This window comes from Oncorhynchus mykiss, chromosome 24 (assembly GCF_013265735.2).
Source record: "Oncorhynchus mykiss isolate Arlee chromosome 24, USDA_OmykA_1.1, whole genome shotgun sequence".
NCBI classification, from domain to species: domain Eukaryota; kingdom Metazoa; phylum Chordata; class Actinopteri; order Salmoniformes; family Salmonidae; genus Oncorhynchus; species Oncorhynchus mykiss.
The window spans coordinates 38,892,071-38,912,136 of record NC_048588.1 but is presented as its reverse complement, the minus strand read 5'-3'; the positions used below and the strand labels follow the sequence as shown (position 1 = coordinate 38,912,136).

The 20,066-nt window shown below is 45.2% G+C and overlaps 1 protein-coding gene across 8 annotated transcripts in view; it reads right to left on the bottom strand.

Annotated features, from left to right (window-relative positions):
* Positions 1–20,066, bottom strand: part of bicra (BRD4 interacting chromatin remodeling complex associated protein) — an 87,094-nt gene that overhangs the window by 20,439 nt on the left and 46,589 nt on the right. For 7 of the 8 annotated variants that reach the window (XR_005039434.1, XR_005039435.1, XM_036962171.1 and 4 more), the window contains 3 exons: positions 19,820–19,951; positions 16,447–16,499; positions 13,540–13,766 (listed from right to left, as the gene is read on the bottom strand). Coding sequence is in view for 6 of the 8 variants with exons in the window: in XM_036962171.1 (XP_036818066.1) it covers positions 13,540–13,766; positions 16,447–16,499; positions 19,820–19,951 (412 nt within the window). In the remaining 2 variants the exon portion in view is untranslated. The remainder of the gene's footprint in view (positions 1–13,539; positions 13,767–16,446; positions 16,500–19,819; positions 19,952–20,066) is intronic. The other variant, XM_036962175.1, reaches the window with a different exon arrangement.

Genomic DNA, 20,066 nt, shown 5'->3' with positions numbered 1-20,066 from the left:
TTAAGATTCTATATGTATTGAGATTCTATATGTATTGAGATTCTATATGTATTGAGATTCTATATGTATTGAGATTCTATATGTATTGAGATTCTATATGTATTGAGATTCTATATGTATTGAGATTCTCTATGTATTGAGATTCTATATGTATTGAGATTCTATATGTATTGAGATTCTATATGTATTGAGATTCTATTTGTATTGAGATTCTCTATGTATTGAGATTCTATATGTATTGAGATTCTCACGATTCTATATGTATTGAGATTCTATATGTATTGAGATTCTATATGTATTGAGATTCTATATGTATTGAGATTCTATATGTATTGAGATTCTATATGTATTGAGATTCTATATGTATTGAGATTCTATTTGTATTGAGATTCTCTATGTATTGAGATTCTATATGTATTGAGATTCTATATGTATTGAGATTCTATATGTATTGAGATTCTATATGTATTGAGATTCTATATGTATTGAGATTCTATTTGTATTGAGATTCTCTATGTATTGAGATTCTATATGTATTGAGATTCTCTATGTATTGAGATTCTCTATGTATTGAGATTCTATATGTATTGAGATTCTATATGTATTGCTAATGTGATTCGATGTCCCAACCATATTGCTCACTATACGTCTGCTGCAACGAGACAAGAGGATGAGAATGTTTTATTGTTGATATATAAATATGAAATAAATGTATGAATATATATGAAATAAAGTGGTGAAAACATGTTATTTAAAAAAGAAGACTGAGAACGAATTTTGGCAAAGGAACAGACGACTAGCAACACCACCGAGCAACAAATATTAACAAAAATAAATCAATATTTACACACACACACACACACACACCGCACACACACCGCACACACACACACACACACACACACACACAGTCAGAAGTAAACTGATCAAAACTAATTTTCTCATGCTCTCTTGTCAAGTCGCAGCAGACATAAATTCACACACAGTAAACAGTGAAATGTTTGGACACACCTACTCTACATTGTGAAGACATTAAAACTATGAAATAACACATATGGAATCATGTAGTAACCAAAAATAAATATTAAACAAATAAAAATATATTTTATATAATTGAGATTCTTCAAAGTAGCCTTGACGACAGCTTAGTGAAAATAAAGAAAAACTCTTGAATGAGTACTGTGTATTATACTACCTGGTACTGTGTATTATACTACCTGGTACTGTGTATTATACTACCTGGTACTGTGTATTATACTACCTGGTACTGTGTATTATACTACCTGGTACTGTGTATTATACTACCTGGTACTGTGTATTATACTACCTGGTACTGTGTATTATACTACCTGGTACTGTGTATTATACTACCTGGTACTGTGTATTATACTACCTGGTACTGTGTATTATACTACCTGGTAATGTGTATTATACTACCTGGTACTGTGTATTATACTACCTGGTACTGTGTATTATACTACCTGGTACTGTGTATTATACTACCTGGTACTGTGTATTATACTACCTGGTACTGTGTATTATACTACCTGGTACTGTGTATTATACTACCGGGTACTGTGTATTATACTACCTGGTACTGTGTATTATACTACCTGGTACTGTGTATTATACTACCTGGTACTGTGTATTATACTACCTGGTACTGTGCATTGTGGGAAAGTATTCAGACCCCTTGACTTTTTCCCCACATTGTTAAGTTACAGCTCCGTTCTAAAATGAATTATACAAATCCTCAGCGGCAGGTAGCCTAGTGGTTAGAGTGTAGAGGTGGCAGGGTAGCCTAGTGTTTAGAGTGTAGAGGCGGCAGGGTAGCCTAGTGGTTAGAGTGTAGAGGTGGCAGGGTAGCCTAGTGGTTAGAGTGTAGAGGTGGCAGGTAGCCTAGTGGTTAGAGTGTAGAGGTGGCAGGGTAGCCTAGTGGTTAGAGTGTAGAGGTGGCAGGGTAGCCTAGTGGTTAGAGTGTAGAGGCGGCAGGTAGCCTAGTGGTTAGAGTGTAGAGGCGGCAGGGTAGCCTAGAGGTTAGAGTGTAGAGGCGGCAGGGTAGCCTAGTGGTTAGAGTGTAGAGGTGGCAGGGTAACCTAGTGGTTAGAGTGTAGAGGCTGCAGGTAGCCTAGTGGTTAGAGTGTAGAGGCGGCAGGGTAGCCTAGTGGCTAGAGTGTAGAGGCGGCAGGTAGCCTAGTGGTTAGAGTGTAGAGGCGGCAGGGTAGCCTAGTGGTTAGAGTGTAGAGGCGGCAGGGTAGCCTAGTGGTTAGAGTGTAGAGGTGGCAGGGTAACCTAGTGGTTAGAGTGTAGAGGCTGCAGGTAGCCTAGTGGTTAGAGTGTAGTGGCGGCAGGGTAGCCTAGTGGTTAGAGTGTAGAGGCGGCAGGGTAGCCTAGTGGTTAGAGTGTAGAGGAGGCAGGTAGCCTAGTGGTTAGAGTGTAGAGGTGGCAGGGTAGCCTAGTGGTTAGAGTGTAGAGGCGGCAGGGTAGCCTAGTGGTTAGAGTGTAGAGGCGGCAGGTAGCCTAGTGTTTAGAGTGTAGAGGCGGCAGGGTAGCCTAGTGGTTAGAGTGTAGAGGAGGCAGGTAGCCTAGTGGTTAGAGTGTAGAGGAGGCAGGGTAGCCTAGTGGTTAGAGTGTAGAGGTGGCAGGTAGCCTAGTGGTTAGAGTGTAGAGGTGGCAGGTAGCCTAGTGGTTAGAGTGTAGAGGTGGCAGGTAGCCTAGTGGTTAGAGTGTGGAGGCGGCAGGGTAGCCTAGTGGTTAGAGTGTAGAGGTGGCAGGTAGCCTAGTGGTTAGAGTGTAGAGGTGGCAGGGTAGCCTAGTGGTTAGAGTGTAGAGGCGGCAGGGTAGCCTAGTGGTTAGAGTGTAGAGGCGGCAGGGTAGCATAGTGGTTAGAGTGTAGAGGCGGCAGGGTAGCCTAGTGGTTAGAGTGTAGAGGTGGCAGGGTAACCTAGTGGTTAGAGTGTAGAGGCTGCAGGTAGCCTAGTGGTTAGAGTGTAGTGGTGGCAGGGTAGCCTAGTGGTTAGAGTGTAGAGGCGGCAGGGTAGCCTAGTGGTTAGAGTGTAGAGGAGGCAGGTAGCCTAGTGGTTAGAGTGTAGAGGAGGCAGGTAGCCTAGTGGTTAGAGTGTAGAGGTGGCAGGGTAGCCTAGTGGTTAGAGTGTAGAGGCGGCAGGGTAGCCTAGTGGTTAGAGTGTAGAGGCGGCAGGTAGCCTAGTGTTTAGAGTGTAGAGGCGGCAGGGTAGCCTAGTGGTTAGAGTGTAGAGGAGGCAGGTAGCCTAGTGGTTAGAGTGTAGAGGAGGCAGGGTAGCCTAGTGGTTAGAGTGTAGAGGTGGCAGGTAGCCTAGTGGTTAGAGTGTAGAGGTGGCAGGTAGCCTAGTGGTTAGAGTGTAGAGGTGGCAGGTAGCCTAGTGGTTAGAGTGTGGAGGCGGCAGGGTAGCCTAGTGGTTAGAGTGTAGAGGTGGCAGGTAGCCTAGTGGTTAGAGTGTAGAGGTGGCAGGGTAGCCTAGTGGTTAGAGTGTAGAGGCGGCAGGGTAGCCTAGTGGTTAGAGTGTAGAGGCGGCAGGGTAGCATAGTGGTTAGAGTGTAGAGGCGGCAGGGAAGCCTAGTGGTTAGAGTGTAGAGGTGGCAGGTAGCCTAGTGGTTAGAGTGTAGAGGCGGCAGGGTAGCCTAGTGGTTAGAGTGTAGAGGTGGCAGGGTAGCCTAGTGGTTAGAGTGTAGAGGCGGCAGGGTAGCCTAGTGGTTAGAGTGTAGAGGCGGCAGGGTAGCATAGTGGTTAGAGTGTAGAGGCGGCAGGGAAGCCTAGTGGTTAGAGTGTAGAGGCGGCAGGGTAGCATAGTGGTTAGAGTGTAGAGGCGGCAGGGAAGCCTAGTGGTTAGAGTGTAGAGGTGGCAGGTAGCCTAGTGGTTAGAGTGTAGAGGCGGCAGGGTAGCCTAGTGGTTAGAGTGTAGAGGTGGCAGGGTAGCCTAGTGGTTAGAGTGTAGAGGCGGCAGGGTAGCCTAGTGGTTAGAGTGTAGAGGCGGCAGGGTAGCATAGTGGTTAGAGTGTAGAGGCGGCAGGGAAGCCTAGTGGTTAGAGTGTAGAGGCGGCAGGTAGCCTAGTGGTTAGAGTGTAGAGGCGGCAGGTAGCCTAGTGGTTAGAGTGTAGAGGTGGCAGGTAGCCTAGTGGTTAGAGTGTAGAGGCGGCAGGGTAGCCTAGTGGTTAGAGTGTAGAGGTGGCAGGGTAGCCTAGTGGTTAGAGTGTAGAGGCGGCAGGGTAGCCTAGTGGTTAGAGTGTAGAGGCGGCAGGGTAGCATAGTGGTTAGAGTGTAGAGGCGGCAGGGAAGCCTAGTGGTTAGAGTGTAGAGGCGGCAGGTAGCCTAGTGGTTAGAGTGTAGAGGTGGCAGGTAGCCTAGTGGTTAGAGTGTAGAGGTGGCAGGGTAGCCTAGTGGTTAGAGTGTAGAGGTGGCAGGGTAGCCTAGTGGTTAGAGTGTAGAGGTGGCAGGGTAGCCTAGTGTTTAGAGTGTAGAGGCGGCAGGGTAGCCTAGTGGTTAGAGTGTAGAGGCGGCAGGGTAGCCTAGTGGTTAGAGTGTAGAGGCGGCAGGGTAGCCTAGTGGTTAGAGTGTAGAGGCGGCAGGGTAGCATAGTGGTTAGAGTGTAGAGGCGGCAGGTAGCCTAGTGGTTAGAGTGTAGAGGTGGCAGGGTAGCCTAGTGGTTAGAGTGTAGAGGCGGCAGGGTAGCCTAGTGGTTAGAGTGTAGAGGCGGCAGGGTAGCATAGTGGTTAGAGTGTAGAGGCGGCAGGGAAGCCTAGTGGTTAGAGTGTAGAGGCGGCAGGTAGCCTAGTGGTTAGAGTGTAGAGGCGGCAGGTAGCCTAGTGGTTAGAGTGTAGAGGTGGCAGGGTAGCCTAGTGGTTAGAGTGTAGAGGCGGCAGGGTAGCATAGTGGTTAGAGTGTAGAGGCGGCAGGGAAGCCTAGTGGTTAGAGTGTAGAGGCGGCAGGTAGCCTAGTGGTTAGAGTGTAGAGGTGGCAGGTAGCCTAGTGGTTAGAGTGTAGAGGTGGCAGGGTAGCCTAGTGGTTAGAGTGTAGAGACGGCAGGGTAGCCTAGTGGTTAGAGTGTAGAGGCGGCAGGGTAGCCTAGTGGTTAGAGTGTAGAGGCGGCAGGTAGTCTAGTGGTTAGAGTGTAGAGGTGGCAGGGTAGCCTAGTGGTTAGAGTGTAGAGGTGGCAGGTAGCCTAGTGGTTAGAGTGTAGAGGCGGCAGGGTAGCCTAGTGGTTAGAGTGTAGAGGCGGCAGGTAGCCTAGTGGTTAGAGTGTAGAGGTGGCAGGTAGCCTAGTGGTTAGAGCATTGAACTAGTAACCAGAAGGTTACTAGGTTCAAACCCCCGAGCTGACAAGGTACCCGAGCTGACAAGGTACAAACAAATCTGACGTTCTGCCCTTGAACAGGCAGTTAACCCACTGTTCCTAGACCAGTTAACCCACTGTTCATAGGCCAGTTAACCCACTGTTCCTAGACCGTCATTGAAAATTAGAATTTGTTCTTAACTGACTTGCCTCGTTAAATAAAGGTAAAATAAAAAAAAAACTAGAGATCCTTGATGAAAACCTGCTCCAGAGCGCTCAGGACCTCAGACTCAGGCAGCAGAAAAATGACCCTAAGCACACAGCGCAGGAGTGGCTTTGGGACAAGGATCAGGCACAATAGTGGAATTTGAGTTTGCCTTCAAAATAAAAGTATGTCATTGCCAGTGATGCAAATTAATACAAATAGTAGAATTACGCCATACTTTTATTTTGAAGGCTAACCGCAAAGTCCACTATTGTGGCTAATCCTTATTGTGGCTAGCTTCACATAGATGGGTCCGACCACCATGAATCAAATAAGAACCATCTTATAAATGAGGGATATTTTAGATGATGACACCTAGCTATATTAGCTAGCTAACTATAGCTCATGAAACAGATTGTGTTATATGAAGTGTATCTTCTATGTGAAGCTAGCCACAATGAGGATTAATGGTGGTCGGACCCATCTATGTGAAGCTAGCCACAATGAGGATTAATGGTGGTCGGACCCATCTATGTGAAGCTAGCCACAATGAGGATTAATGGTGGTCGGACCCATCTATGTGAAGCTAGCCACAATGAGGATTAATGGTGGTCGAACCCATCTATGTGAAGCTAGCCACAATGAGGATTAATGGTGGTCGGACCCATCTATGTGAAGCTAGCCACAATGAGGATTAATGGTGGTCGGACCCATCTATGTGAAGCTAGCCACAATGAGGATTAATGGTGGTCGAACCCATCTATGTGAAGCTAGCCACAATGAGGATTAATGGTGGTCGGACCCATCTATGTGACGCTAGCCACAATGAGGATTAATGGTGGTCGTACCCATCTATGTAAAGCTAGCCACAATGAGGATAAATGGTGGTCGGACCCATCTATGTGAAGCTAGCCACAATGAGGATTAATGGTGGTCGGACCCATCTATGTGAAGCTAGCCACAATGAGGATTAATGGTGGTCGGACCCATCTATGTGAAGCTAGCCACAATGAGGATTAATGGTGGTCGGACCCATCTATGTGAAGCTAGCCACAATGAGGATTAATGGTGGTCGGACCCATCTATGTGAAGCTAGCCACAATGAGGATTAATGGTGGTCGGACCCATCTATGTGAAGCTAGCCACAATGAGGATTAATGGTGGTCGGACCCATCTATGTGAAGCTAGCCACAATGAGGATTAATGGTGGTCGGACCCATCTATGTGAAGCTAGCCACAATGAGGATTAATGGTGGTCGGACCCATCTATGTGAAGCTAGCCACAATGAGGATTAATGGTGGTCGGACCCATCTATGTGAAGCTAGCCACAATGAGGATTAATGGTGGTCGGACCCATCTATGTGAAGCTAGCCACAATGAGGATTAATGGTGGTCGAACCCATCTATGTGAAGCTAGCCACAATGAGGATTAATGGTGGTCGGACCCATCTATGTGAAGCTAGCCACAATGAGGATTAATGGTGGTCGGACCCATCTATGTGAAGCTAGCCACAATGAGGATTAATGGTGGTCGGACCCATCTATGTGAAGCTAGCCACAATGAGGATTAATGGTGGTCGGACCCATCTATGTGAAGCTAGCCACAATGAGGATTAATGGTGGTCGAACCCATCTATGTGAAGCTAGCCACAATGAGGATTAATGGTGGTCGGACCCATCTATGTGAAGCTAGCCACAATGAGGATTAATGGTGGTCGGACCCATCTATGTGAAGCTAGCCACAATGAGGATTAATGGTGGTCGGACCCATCTATGTGAAGCTAGCCACAATGAGGATTAATGGTGGTCGGACCCATCTATGTGAAGCTAGCCACAATGAGGATTAATGGTGGTCGGACCCATCTATGTGAAGCTAGCCACAATGAGGATTAATGGTGGTCGGACCCATCTATGTGAAGCTAGCCACAATGAGGATTAATGGTGGTCGGACCCATCTATGTGAAGCTAGCCACAATGAGGATTAATGGTGGTCGGACCCATCTATGTGAAGCTAGCCACAGTGAGGATTAATGGTGGTCGGACCCATCTATGTGAAGCTAGCCACAATGAGGATCAATGGTGGTCGGACCCATCTATGTGAAGCTAGCCACAATGAGGATTAATGGTGGTCGGACCCATCTATGTGAAGCTAGCCACAATGAGGATTAATGGTGGTCGGACCCATCTATGTGAAGCTAGCCACAATGAGGATTAATGGTGGTCGGACCCATCTATGTGAAGCTAGCCACAATGAGGATCAATGGTGGTCGGACCCATCTATGTGAAGCTAGCCACAATGAGGATTAATGGTGGTCGGACCCATCTATGTGAAGCTAGCCACAATGAGGATTAATGGTGGTCGGACCCATCTATGTGAAGCTAGCCACAATGAGGATTAATGGTGGTCGGACCCATCTATGTGAAGCTAGCCACAATGAGGATTAATGGTGGTCGGACCCATCTATGTGAAGCTAGCCACAATGAGGATTAATGGTGGTCGGACCCATCTATGTGAAGCTAGCCACAATGAGGATTAATGGTGGTCGGACCCATCTATGTGAAGCTAGCCACAATGAGGATTAATGGTGGTCGGACCCATCTATGTGAAGCTAGCCACAATGAGGATTAATGGTGGTCGGACCCATCTATGTGAAGCTAGCCACAATGAGGATAAATGGTGGTCGGACCCATCTATGTGAAGCTAGCCACAATGAGGATTAATGGTGGTCGGACCCATCTATGTGAAGCTAGCCACAATGAGGATTAATGGTGGTCGGACCCATCTATGTGAAGCTAGCCACAATGAGGATTAATGGTGGTCGGACCCATCTATGTGAAGCTAGCCACAATGAGGATCAATGGTGGTCGGACCCATCTATGTGAAGCTAGCCACAATGAGGATTAATGGTGGTCGGACCCATCTATGTGAAGCTAGCCACAATGAGGATTAATGGTGGTCGGACCCATCTATGTGAAGCTAGCCACAATGAGGATTAATGGTGGTCGGACCCATCTATGTGAAGCTAGCCACAATGAGGATTAATGGTGGTCGGACCCATCTATGTGAAGCTAGCCACAATGAGGATTAATGGTGGTCGGACCCATCTATGTGAAGCTAGCCACAATGAGGATTAATGGTGGTCGGACCCATCTATGTGAAGCTAGCCACAATGAGGATTAATGGTGGTCGGACCCATCTATGTGAAGCTAGCCACAATGAGGATTAATGGTGGTCGGACCCATCTATGTGAAGCTAGCCACAATGAGGATAAATGGTGGTCGGACCCATCTATGTGAAGCTAGCCACAATGAGGATTAATGGTGGTCGGACCCATCTATGTGAAGCTAGCCACAATGAGGATTAATGGTGGTCGGACCCATCTATGTGAAGCTAGCCACAATGAGGATTAATGGTGGTCGGACCCATCTATGTGAAGCTAGCCACAATGAGGATTAATGGTGGTCGGACCCATCTATGTGAAGCTAGCCACAATGAGGATTAATGGTGGTCGGACCCATCTATGTGAAGCTAGCCACAATGAGGATAAATGGTGGTCGGACCCATCTATGTGAAGCTAGCCACAATGAGGATTAATGGTGGTCGGACCCATCTATGATTGTTGTGTTATTTGAAGTGTATATTTTTTGACAAAGAAGAACCAAATGGCGTTCCATAGAAACTCCTGGTTGAGAATTAAACGACTGAACATCGAAACAGCACAGCAAGTTAATAAGTGAAAGAAATGGGGTTTTGATGATGTTTTACTGGTAATGGGGACAAACGTAAAAACCAACAAAATAACTTTTTTGGTCAGTGTGGTGTGTGTGTGTGTAACCTTTATTTAACTAGGCAAGTCAGTTAATGACGGCCCGGACGATGCTGGGCCAATGGTGCGCCACCCTATGGGACTCCCAATCACGTCCGGATGTGATACAGCCCGGATTCGAACCATTGACTGTAGCGACACCTCTAGCACGGAGATGCAGTGCCTTAGACCGCTGCATCCATGTGTGTGTGTTAACTATTAAACTGTACTGGAAAGGCCGCTAAAATGTTAAATATCGGTTATCGGTATTGTTTTTTTTTTTGGGAAAGAAAAATAATCGGATATCGGCCAAAAAATGTCATATCGGTGCATCACTAATAAAAACCTGTTTTTGCATTGTCATTATGGGGTATGGTGATGTCATTATGGGGTATGGTGATGTCATTATGGGGTATGGTGATGTCATTATGGGGTATGGTGATGTCATTATGGGGTATGGTAAAGTCATTATGGGGTATGGTGATGTCATTATGGGGTATGGTGATGTCATTATGGGGTATGGTGATGTCATTATGGGGTATGGTGATGTCATTATGGGGTATGGTGATGTCATTATGGGGTATGGTGATGTCATTATGGGGTATTGTGATGTCATTATGGGGTATTGTGATGTCATTATGGGGTAGGGTGATGTCATTATGGGGTATCGTGATGTCATTATGGGGTATCGGGATGTCATTATGGGGTATTGTGATGTCATTATGGGGTATGGTGATGTCATTATGGGGTATGGTGATGTCATTATGGGGTATCGTGATGTCATTATGGGGTATCGTGATGTCATTATGGGGTATCGTGATGTCATTATGGGGTATCGTGATGTCATTATGGGGTATTGTGATGTCATTATGGGGTATTGTGATGTCATTATGGGGTATTGGGATGACATTATGGGGTATTGGGATGACATTATGGGGTATTGGGATGTCATTATGGGGTATCGTGATGTCATTATGGGGTATCGTGATGTCATTATGGGGTATCGTGATGTCATTATGGGGTATCGTGATGTCATTATGGGGTATCGTGATGTCATTATGGGGTATTGTGATGTCATTATGGGGTATTGTGATGCCATTATGGGGTATTGTGATGTCATTATGGGGTATTGTGTATAGATTTTTGAGAGAAAAAAATACTTAATCCATTTTAGAATTAGGCTGTAACGTAACACAATGTCAAGGGGTCTGAATACCTTCCGAAGGCACGTAGTGAACACCCAAAGTATTGGGACAGTGACATATGTTTTTGTTGTTATGGCTCTGTACTCCAGCATTTTGACCATTATACAATGACGGAGGTGAAAGTGCAGGACTGTCAGCTTTAATTTAAAAGGTATTTTCATCCATATCGGATGAAACGTTCAGAAATTACAGCTCTTTATGTACACAGTCCCCCTGTTTTAGAGGACCAGAAATTACAGCACTTTATGTACACGGTCCCCCTGTTTTAGAGGACCAGAAATAACAGCACTTTATGTACACAGTCCCCCTGTTTTAGAGGACCAGAAATTACAGCCCTTTATGTACACAGTCCCCCTGTTTTAGAGGACCAGAAATTACAGCACTTTATGTACACGGTCCCCCTGTTTTAGAGGACCAGAAATTACAGCACTTTATGTACACAGTCCCCCTGTTTTAGAGGACCAGAAATTACAGCACTTTATGTACACAGTCCCCCTGTTTTAGAGGACCAGAAATAACAGCACTTTATGTACACGGTCCCCCTGTTTTAGAGGACCAGAAATTACAGCACTTTATGTACACAGTCCCCCTGTTTTAGAGGACCAGAAATTACAGCACTTTATGTACACGGTCCCCCTGTTTTAGAGGACCAGAAATTACAGCACTTTATGTACACGGTCCCCCTGTTTTAGAGGACCAGAAATTACAGCACTTTATGTACACAGTCCCCCTGTTTTAGAGGACCAAAAGTATTGGGACAAATTCACTTTTGTGTATTAAAGTAGTCAGAATTTTAGTATTTGGAACGATATTCATATTCTTGTACTTCTATCCACATGGGGACCTGAAATCACAAAGTCCCCACAAGGATAGTAAAACAAGGAAACTTCTCCCACATCCCCTCAAGGACAGAGGCTATTTTAAATGTAGGGGTCAGGTTTAGGGTTGTGTTCAGGGTTAGGGGTCAGGTTTAGGGTTGTGTTCAGGGTTAGGGTTTAGGGTTGTGTTCAGGGTTAGGGGTCAGGTTTAGGGTTGTGTTCAGGGTTAGGGGTCAGGTTTAGGGTTGTGTTCAGGGTTAGGGGTCAGGTTTAGGGTTGTGTTCAGGGTTAGGGGTCAGGTTTAGGGTTGTGTTCAGGGTTAAGGTTTAGGTTTAGGGTTGTGTTCAGGGTTAAGGTTTAGGTTTAGGGTTGTGTTCAGGGTTAAGGTTTAGGTTTAGGGTTGTGTTCAGGGTTAGGGGTCAGGTTTAGGGTTGTGTTCAGGGTTAGGGTTCAGGTTTAGGGTTGTGTTCAGGGTTAGGGGTCAGGTTTAGGGTTGTGTTCAGGGTTAGGGGTCAGGTTTAGGGTTGTGTTCAGGGTTAAGGTTTAGGTTTAGGGTTGTGTTCAGGGTTAAGGTTTAGGTTTAGGGTTGTGTTCAGGGTTAGGGGTTAGGTTTAGGGTTGTGTTCAGGGTTAAGGTTTAGGGTTGTGTTCAGGGTTAGGGGTTAGGTTTAGGGTTGTGTTCAGGGTTAGGGGTTAGGTTTAGGGTTGTGTTCAGGGTTAGGGGTTAGGTTTAGGGTTATGTTCAGGGTTAGGGGTTAGGTTTAGGGTTGTGTTCAAGGTTAAGGTTTAGGTTTAGGGTTGTGTTCAGGGTTAAGGTTTAGGTTTAGGGTTGTGTTCAGGGTTAAGGTTTAGGTTTGTGTTCAGGGTTAGGTTTAGGGTTGTGTTCAGGGTTAAGGTTTAGGGTTGTGTTCAGGGTTAGGGGTCAGGTTTAGGGTTGTGTTCAGGGTTAGGGGTCAGGTTTAGGGTTGTGTTCAGGGTTAGGGGTCAGGTTTAGGGTTGTGTTCAGGGTTAGGGGTCAGGTTTAGGGTTGTGTTCAGGGTTAAGGTTTAGGTTTAGGGTTGTGTTCAGGGTTAAGGTTTAGGTTTAGGGTTGTGTTCAGGGTTAAGGTTTAGGTTTAGGGTTGTGTTCAGGGTTAGGGGTCAGGTTTAGGGTTGTGTTCAGGGTTAGGGTTCAGGTTTAGGGTTGTGTTCAGGGTTAGGGGTCAGGTTTAGGGTTGTGTTCAGGGTTAGGGGTCAGGTTTAGGGTTGTGTTCAGGGTTAAGGTTTAGGTTTAGGGTTGTGTTCAGGGTTAAGGTTTAGGTTTAGGGTTGTGTTCAGGGTTAGGGGTTAGGTTTAGGGTTGTGTTCAGGGTTAAGGTTTAGGGTTGTGTTCAGGGTTAGGGGTTAGGTTTAGGGTTGTGTTCAGGGTTAGGGGTTAGGTTTAGGGTTGTGTTCAGGGTTAGGGGTTAGGTTTAGGGTTATGTTCAGGGTTAGGGGTTAGGTTTATGTTCAGGGTTAGGTTTAGGGTTATGTGCATGGTTAGGGGTTAGGGTTACAAAAAGGGTTAGGGGTTAGGTTTAGGGTTAAGGTTTAGGTTTAGGGTTGTGTTCAGGGTTAGGGGTTAGGTTTAGGGTAATGTTCAGGGTTAGTGGTTAGGTTCAGGGTTATGTTCAGGGTTATGTTCAGGGTTAGGGGTTAGGTTCAGGGTTATGTTCAGGGTTAGGGGTTAGGTTCAGGGTTATGTGCATGGTTAGGGGTTAGGTTCACAATTAGGGTTAAGTTTAGGGGTTCGGTTTAGTGATAGGGTTAGGGGTTATGTACAGGGTTAGGGGTTCGGTTTAGGGATTAGGTTCAGGGTTAGGCATTAGGGAAAAACGGGTCCCCACGAGGATAGAAAAACAAGTGTGTGTACCTCTGTCGTGTGGTGCGGTGGCAGTGCCCTGGTAGAGGCGGTAAGGCACCAGGCGGGTCAGGGTGTGTGTACCTCTGTGGTAGTCGTGTGGTGGGGTGGCAGTGCCCTGGTAGAGGTGGTAAGGCACCAGGAGGGTCAGGGTGTGTGTACCTAGGTGGTAGTCGTGTGGTGGGGGTGGCGGTGCCCTGGTAGAGGTGGTAGGGCACCAGGCGGGTCAGGGTGTGTGTACCTCTGTGGTAGTCGTGTGGTGGGGTGGCAGTGCCCTGGTAGAGGTGGTAAGGCACCAGGCGGGTCAGGGTGTGTGTACCTCTGTGGTAGTCGTGTGGTGGGGTGGCAGTGCCCTGGTAGAGGTGGTAGGGCACCAGGCGGGTCAGGGTGTGTGTACCTCTGTGGTAGTCGTGTGGTGCGGTGGCGGTGCCCTGGTAGAGGTGGTAAGGCACCAGGCGGGTCAGGGTGTCTTCAAAACACTGGAAGGAAGAGCTGTAGTCTGGGTGGAGGACTGAACCCTGCTGCTTCCTCAGCTGCTCCAACATCCTGCACACACACACACACACACACGCACACACACACGCACACGCACGCACACACACACACACACAGAGAACACAGGTCACAAGGCTGGATTGGCATGGTAACCCTGTAAAACAACACCTATCATACTACTATGACTGACCCTGTAAAACAACACCTATCATACTACTATGACTGACCCTGTACAACAACACCTATCATACTACTATGACTGACCCTGTACAACAACACCTATCATACTACTATGACTGACCCTGTACAACACCTATCATACTACTATGACTGACCCTGTAAAACAACACCTATCATACTACTATGACTGACCCTGTACAACAACACCTATCATACTACTATGACTGACCCTGTAAAACAACACCTATCATACTACTATGACTGACCCTGTACAACAACACCTATCATACTACTATGACTGACCCTGTACAACACCTATCATACTACTATGACTAACCCTGTAAAACAACACCTATCATACTACTATGACTGACCCTGTACAACACCTATCATACTACTATGACTGACCCTGTAAAACAACACCTATCATACTACTATGACTGACCCTGTACAACACCTATCATACTACTATGACTGACCCTGTAGAACAACACCTATCATACTACTATGACTGACCCTGTACAACAACACCTATCATAATACTATGACTGACCCTGTAAAACAACACCTATCATACTACTATGACTGACCCTGTACAACAACACCTATCATACTACTATGACTGACCCTGTACAACACCTATCATACTACTATGACTGACCCTGTAAAACAACACCTATCATACTACTATGACTGACCCTGTACAACAACACCTATCATACTACTATGACTGACCCTGTAAAACAACACCTATCATACTACTATGACTGACCCTGTACAACAACACCTATCATACTACTATGACTGACCCTGTACAACACCTATCATACTACTATGACTAACCCTGTAAAACAACACCTATCATACTACTATGACTGACCCTGTAAAACAACACCTATCATACTACTATGACTGACCCTGTACAACACCTATCATACTACTATGACTAACCCTGTAAAACAACACCTATCATACTACTATGACTAACCCTGTAAAACAACACCTATCATACTACTATGACTGACTCTGTACAACAACAGCTATCATACTACTATGACTGACCCTGTAAAACAACACCTATCATACTACTATGACTGACCCTGTAAAACAACACCTATCATGCTACTATGACTGACCCTGTACAACACCTATCATACTACTATGACTGACCCTGTAAAACAACACCTATCATACTACTATGACCCTGTAAAACAACACCTATCATACTACTATGACTGACCCTGTAAAACAACACCTATCATACTACTTTGACTGACCCTGTACAACAACACCTATCATGCTACTATGACTGACCCTGTAAAACAACACCTATCATGCTACTATGACTGACCCTGTACAACACCTATCATACTACTATGACTAACCCTGTAAAACAACACCTATCATACTACTATGACTGACCCTGTACAACAACACCTATCATACTACTATGACTGACCCTGTAAAACAACACCTATCATACTACTATGACTGACCCTGTAAAACAACACCTATCATGCTACTATGACTGACCCTGTACAACACCTATCATACTACTATGACTGACCCTGTACAACAACACCTATCATACTACTATGACTGACCCTGTAAAACAACACCTATCATACTACTATGACTGACCCTGTACAACACCTATCATACTACTATGACTGACCCTGTAAAACAACACATTACACTGCACCTATCATACTACTATGACTGACCCTGTAAAACAACACCTAGCATACTACTATGACTGACCCTGTACAACAACACCTATCATACTACTATGACTGACCCTGTAAAACAACACCTATCATACTACTATGACTGACCCTGTGAAACAACACCTATCATACTACTGTGACTGACCCTGTACAACAACACCTATCATACTACTATGACTGACTCTGTACAACAACACCTATCATACTACTATGACTGACCCTGTAAAACAACACCTATCATACTACTATGACTGACCCTGTAAAACAACACCTATCATGCTACTATGACTGACCCTGTACAACACCTATCATACTACTATGACTGACCCTGTAAAACAACACCTATCATACTACTATGACCCTGTAAAACAACACCTATCATACTACTATGACTGACCCTGTACAACACCTATCATACTACTTTGACTGACCCTGTGCAACAACACCTATCATGCTACTATGACTGACCCTGTAAAACAACACCTATCATACTACTATGACTGACCCTGTAAAACAACACCTATCATGCTACTATGTAAAACCAGGGTCAGGACAGGACCACGATACAGAATGACGATACAGGACCACGATACAGGACCACGATACAGAATGACGATACAAGACCACGATACAGGACCACGATACAGAATGACGATACAAGACCACGATACAGGACCACGATACAGAATGACGATACAGGACCACGATACAGAATGACGATACAGGACCACGATACAGAATGACGATACAAGACCATGATACAGGACCACGATACAGAATGACGATACAACCCCCTGATACAGAATGATGATGTAATAGCATACCTGGCTTCCTTGCTGGGTTCAGCAATACTGAAAGGCATCTTCATAGTAGCAGTCTGTCGGGTGAACAAGACACAGCATCCATGACATCACAGCAACACACCATCACGACATCCATGACATCACAGCAACACACCATCCACGACATCACAGCATCCACGACATCACAGCATCCACGACATCACAGCATCCACGACATCACAGCATTAGAACACAGACCCATCTATATGGTCAGATTCACATAGAAGGGAGTAAACCCCCCCACTCTACCATCAGTCCTATTAGCCAACGTGCAAAATCATTGGATAACAAACCGGATGAGGTCCAATCAAGACGATCCTACCAACGGGACATTTAAAAAACGGTCTTATGTTGTTTCTCAGAGTCGTGGCTGAACGACGACATGTAAACATACAGCTGGCTGGGTTTTCGGTGCGTCGCTAAGATAGAACGGCTGCCTTCGGTAAGATAAGGGGGTAGTGGTCTGTGTCTATTTGTCAATAACAGCTGGTGCACAAAATCTAATATTAAGGAAGTCTCAAGGTTTTTCTCGCCTGAGGTAAGAGTATCTCGTGATAAGCTGTAGACCACACAATTTACCAGAGATGCATACAAAGCTCTCTCGCCCTCCATTTGGTAAATCTGACCACAACTCTATCCTCCTGATTCCTGCTAACAAGAAAAAACTAAAGCAGGAAGTACCAGTGACTCACTCAATAAGGAAGTGGTCAGATGACACAGATGCTAAGCTACAAGACTGTTTTGTTAGCACAGACTGGAATATGTTCCCGTGATTTTTCAGATGACATTGAGGAGGACACCACATCAGTCACTGGCTTCATCAATAAGTGCATTGAAGATCACGTCCCAACAGTGCATACCCCAACCAGAAGCCATGGATTACAGGCAACATCCGCACTGAGCTAAAGGGTAGAGCTGCCGTTTCTACCGCACGGCAAGCGGTACCGGAGCGCCAAGTCTAGGTCCAAAAGCCTCCTTAAAACTTGTTGAGGATAGGGGGCGGTATTTCCATTTTGAATGAATTGCGTGCCCATAGTGAACTGCATCCTACTCTGTCCTAGATTGCTAATATATGCATTATTATTATTACTATTGGATAGAAAACACTGAAGTTTCTAAAACTGTTTGAATTATGTCTGTGAGTATAACAGAACTCACAGGGCAGGCAATCTTCCAAACAGGAAGTGAAATTCTGAATGCGGAGTCTGATTTTAAGTCAGCGCCTCTTCACTTCCAAATAAGATATGGATCTGGTAGCACTTCCTATGCCTTCCACTAGATGTCCTCATTCAGTAGAACGTAGAATGGAGCCTCTGGTTGAACTTTGACCGAATGGGAGGGGAATGAGTCACTGTCCTGGCAGAATGCAAATTCCCTGTTGCGCATTTTTGTCTGTTGATGTCACCATCGTTCCATTTGGCTGCAGATGAAAACGTATGCTCCGGTTGGAACGTTATTGGATATATATGAAAATAACATCCTGAAGATTGATTCTCTACTTAGTTTGACCAGTTTATTCGACCTGGAATATATCTTTTTGAAGTTTTCGTGCTAGTTCTCCTGGACCAGCGTCAGCTTTTGGGCACGTGAGCTGAAAGTGCTAGCAAATGCGGCTAATTGGACACTAGTAATGGACATTATGGAACAAAACAACGATTTATTGTGGAACTAGGACTCCTTGCACTGCATTCTGATGAAAGATCATCAAAGGTAAGGGAATATTTATGATGTAATTTCGTATAATTTTCTATAATTCCTCTGGGTATTTTGGAGGCAGTTCTGAACATGGCGTTAATGTAAACCGAGATTTGTGGATATAAAATGGATATTATCGAACAAAACATAAATGTACTGTGTAACATGATGTCCTATGAGTGTCATCTGATGAAGATCATCAAAGGTTAGTGATTCATTTTATCTCTAATCCTGCTTTTGTGACTATCTTTGGCTGGGAAAAATGGCTGTGTTTTTTAAAAAATTTGGTGGTGGTCTAACAAATTTATGTTGTGTTTTCGCTGTAAAACATTTTTTTAAAATCAGACATGATGGGTAGACGAACAAGATGTTTATCTTTCATTTGCTGTATTGGACTTGTTAATGTGTGATAGTTAAATATTGCTAAAGAATATTTTTGAATTCCCTGCGCCACCTTTTCAGCTGAATGGGGGGGGGGGGGGGAAGAAAGAGTTCCCCTGTATATAGCCTCCACATTGACTCTGTACCGGTACCCCCCTGTATATAGCCTCCACATTGACTCTGTACCGGTACCCCCTGTATATAGCCTCCACATTGACTCTGTACCGTAATACCCTGTATATAGCCTCCACATTGACTCTGTACCGTAATACCCTGTATATAGCCTCCACATTGACTCTGTACCGTAACACCCTGTATATAGCCTCCACATTGACTCTGTACCGGTACCCCCTGTATATAGCCTCCACATTGACTCTGTACCGGTACCCCCCTGTATATAGTCTCCACATTGACTTTGTACCGGTACCCCCTGTATATAGCCTCCACATTGACTCTGTACCAGTACCCCCTGTATATAGCCTCCACATTGACTCTGTACCGTAACACCCTGTATATAGCCTCCACATTGACTCTGTACCGTAACACCCTGTATATAGCCTCCACATTGACTCTGTACCGGTACCCCCTGTATATAGCCTCCACATTGACTCTGTACCGGTACCCCCCTGTATATAGTCTCCACATTGACTTTGTACCGGTACCCCCTGTATATAGCCTCCACATTGACTCTGTACCGGTACCCCCCTGTATATAGCCTCCACATTGACTCTGTACCAGTACCCCCTGTATATAGCCTCCACATTGACTCTGTACCAGTACCCCCTGTATATAGCCTCCACATTGACTCTGTACCGGTACCCCCCTGTATATAACCTCGTTATTGTTATTTTATTTTTTTCTCTTTAATTATTTGTTATTTAAAAAATAAAAAATAAACATTTTTTTTTATTTGATTTATTTCAGTTTAAGTAAATACTTAACACTTTTTCCCCACCTTTTCTTAAAACTGCATTGTTGGTTAAGGGCTTGTAAATTAGTATTTCACTGTAAGGTATTTGGCGAGTGTGACAAATAGCATTACATTCAACAGTGGTTCTTAATCCTCGTCCCGGATACCCAAAGGGCTGTTCTCTGTTGTTCTCCCCCTAGCAGTACACTCCGTATACCACTAATCACCACCAAGCCATTCATCATTTTTTTAAATCAGAGGTGGTACTGCTCGGGCAACAACAACCATGTACAGCCCTTTGGGTCCCAGAACCAGGATTAAGAACATGAACAAATGGAACCCGGTAGGATCGGTTGAGTGTCTCCTCACCTGTGTTTGTAGCGAGACCAGACCAGGGGTGTGCTGCTGTGTTGACGTCATCTGACCCAGACCTGACCCGATCACCTGGATCATCCCCAGGCTCCTCACCCCCATCTGACCGATCAGTCCTTCAGTCTTTGACTGGGGGAGCAGTAGAAACAAAATAATCATGTTGTTTTCTTACATATTTATCTTATTTAACCTTTCATCAGGTATGTCAGTTAAGACCAAATTCTTATTTATGTCAATTGGATGG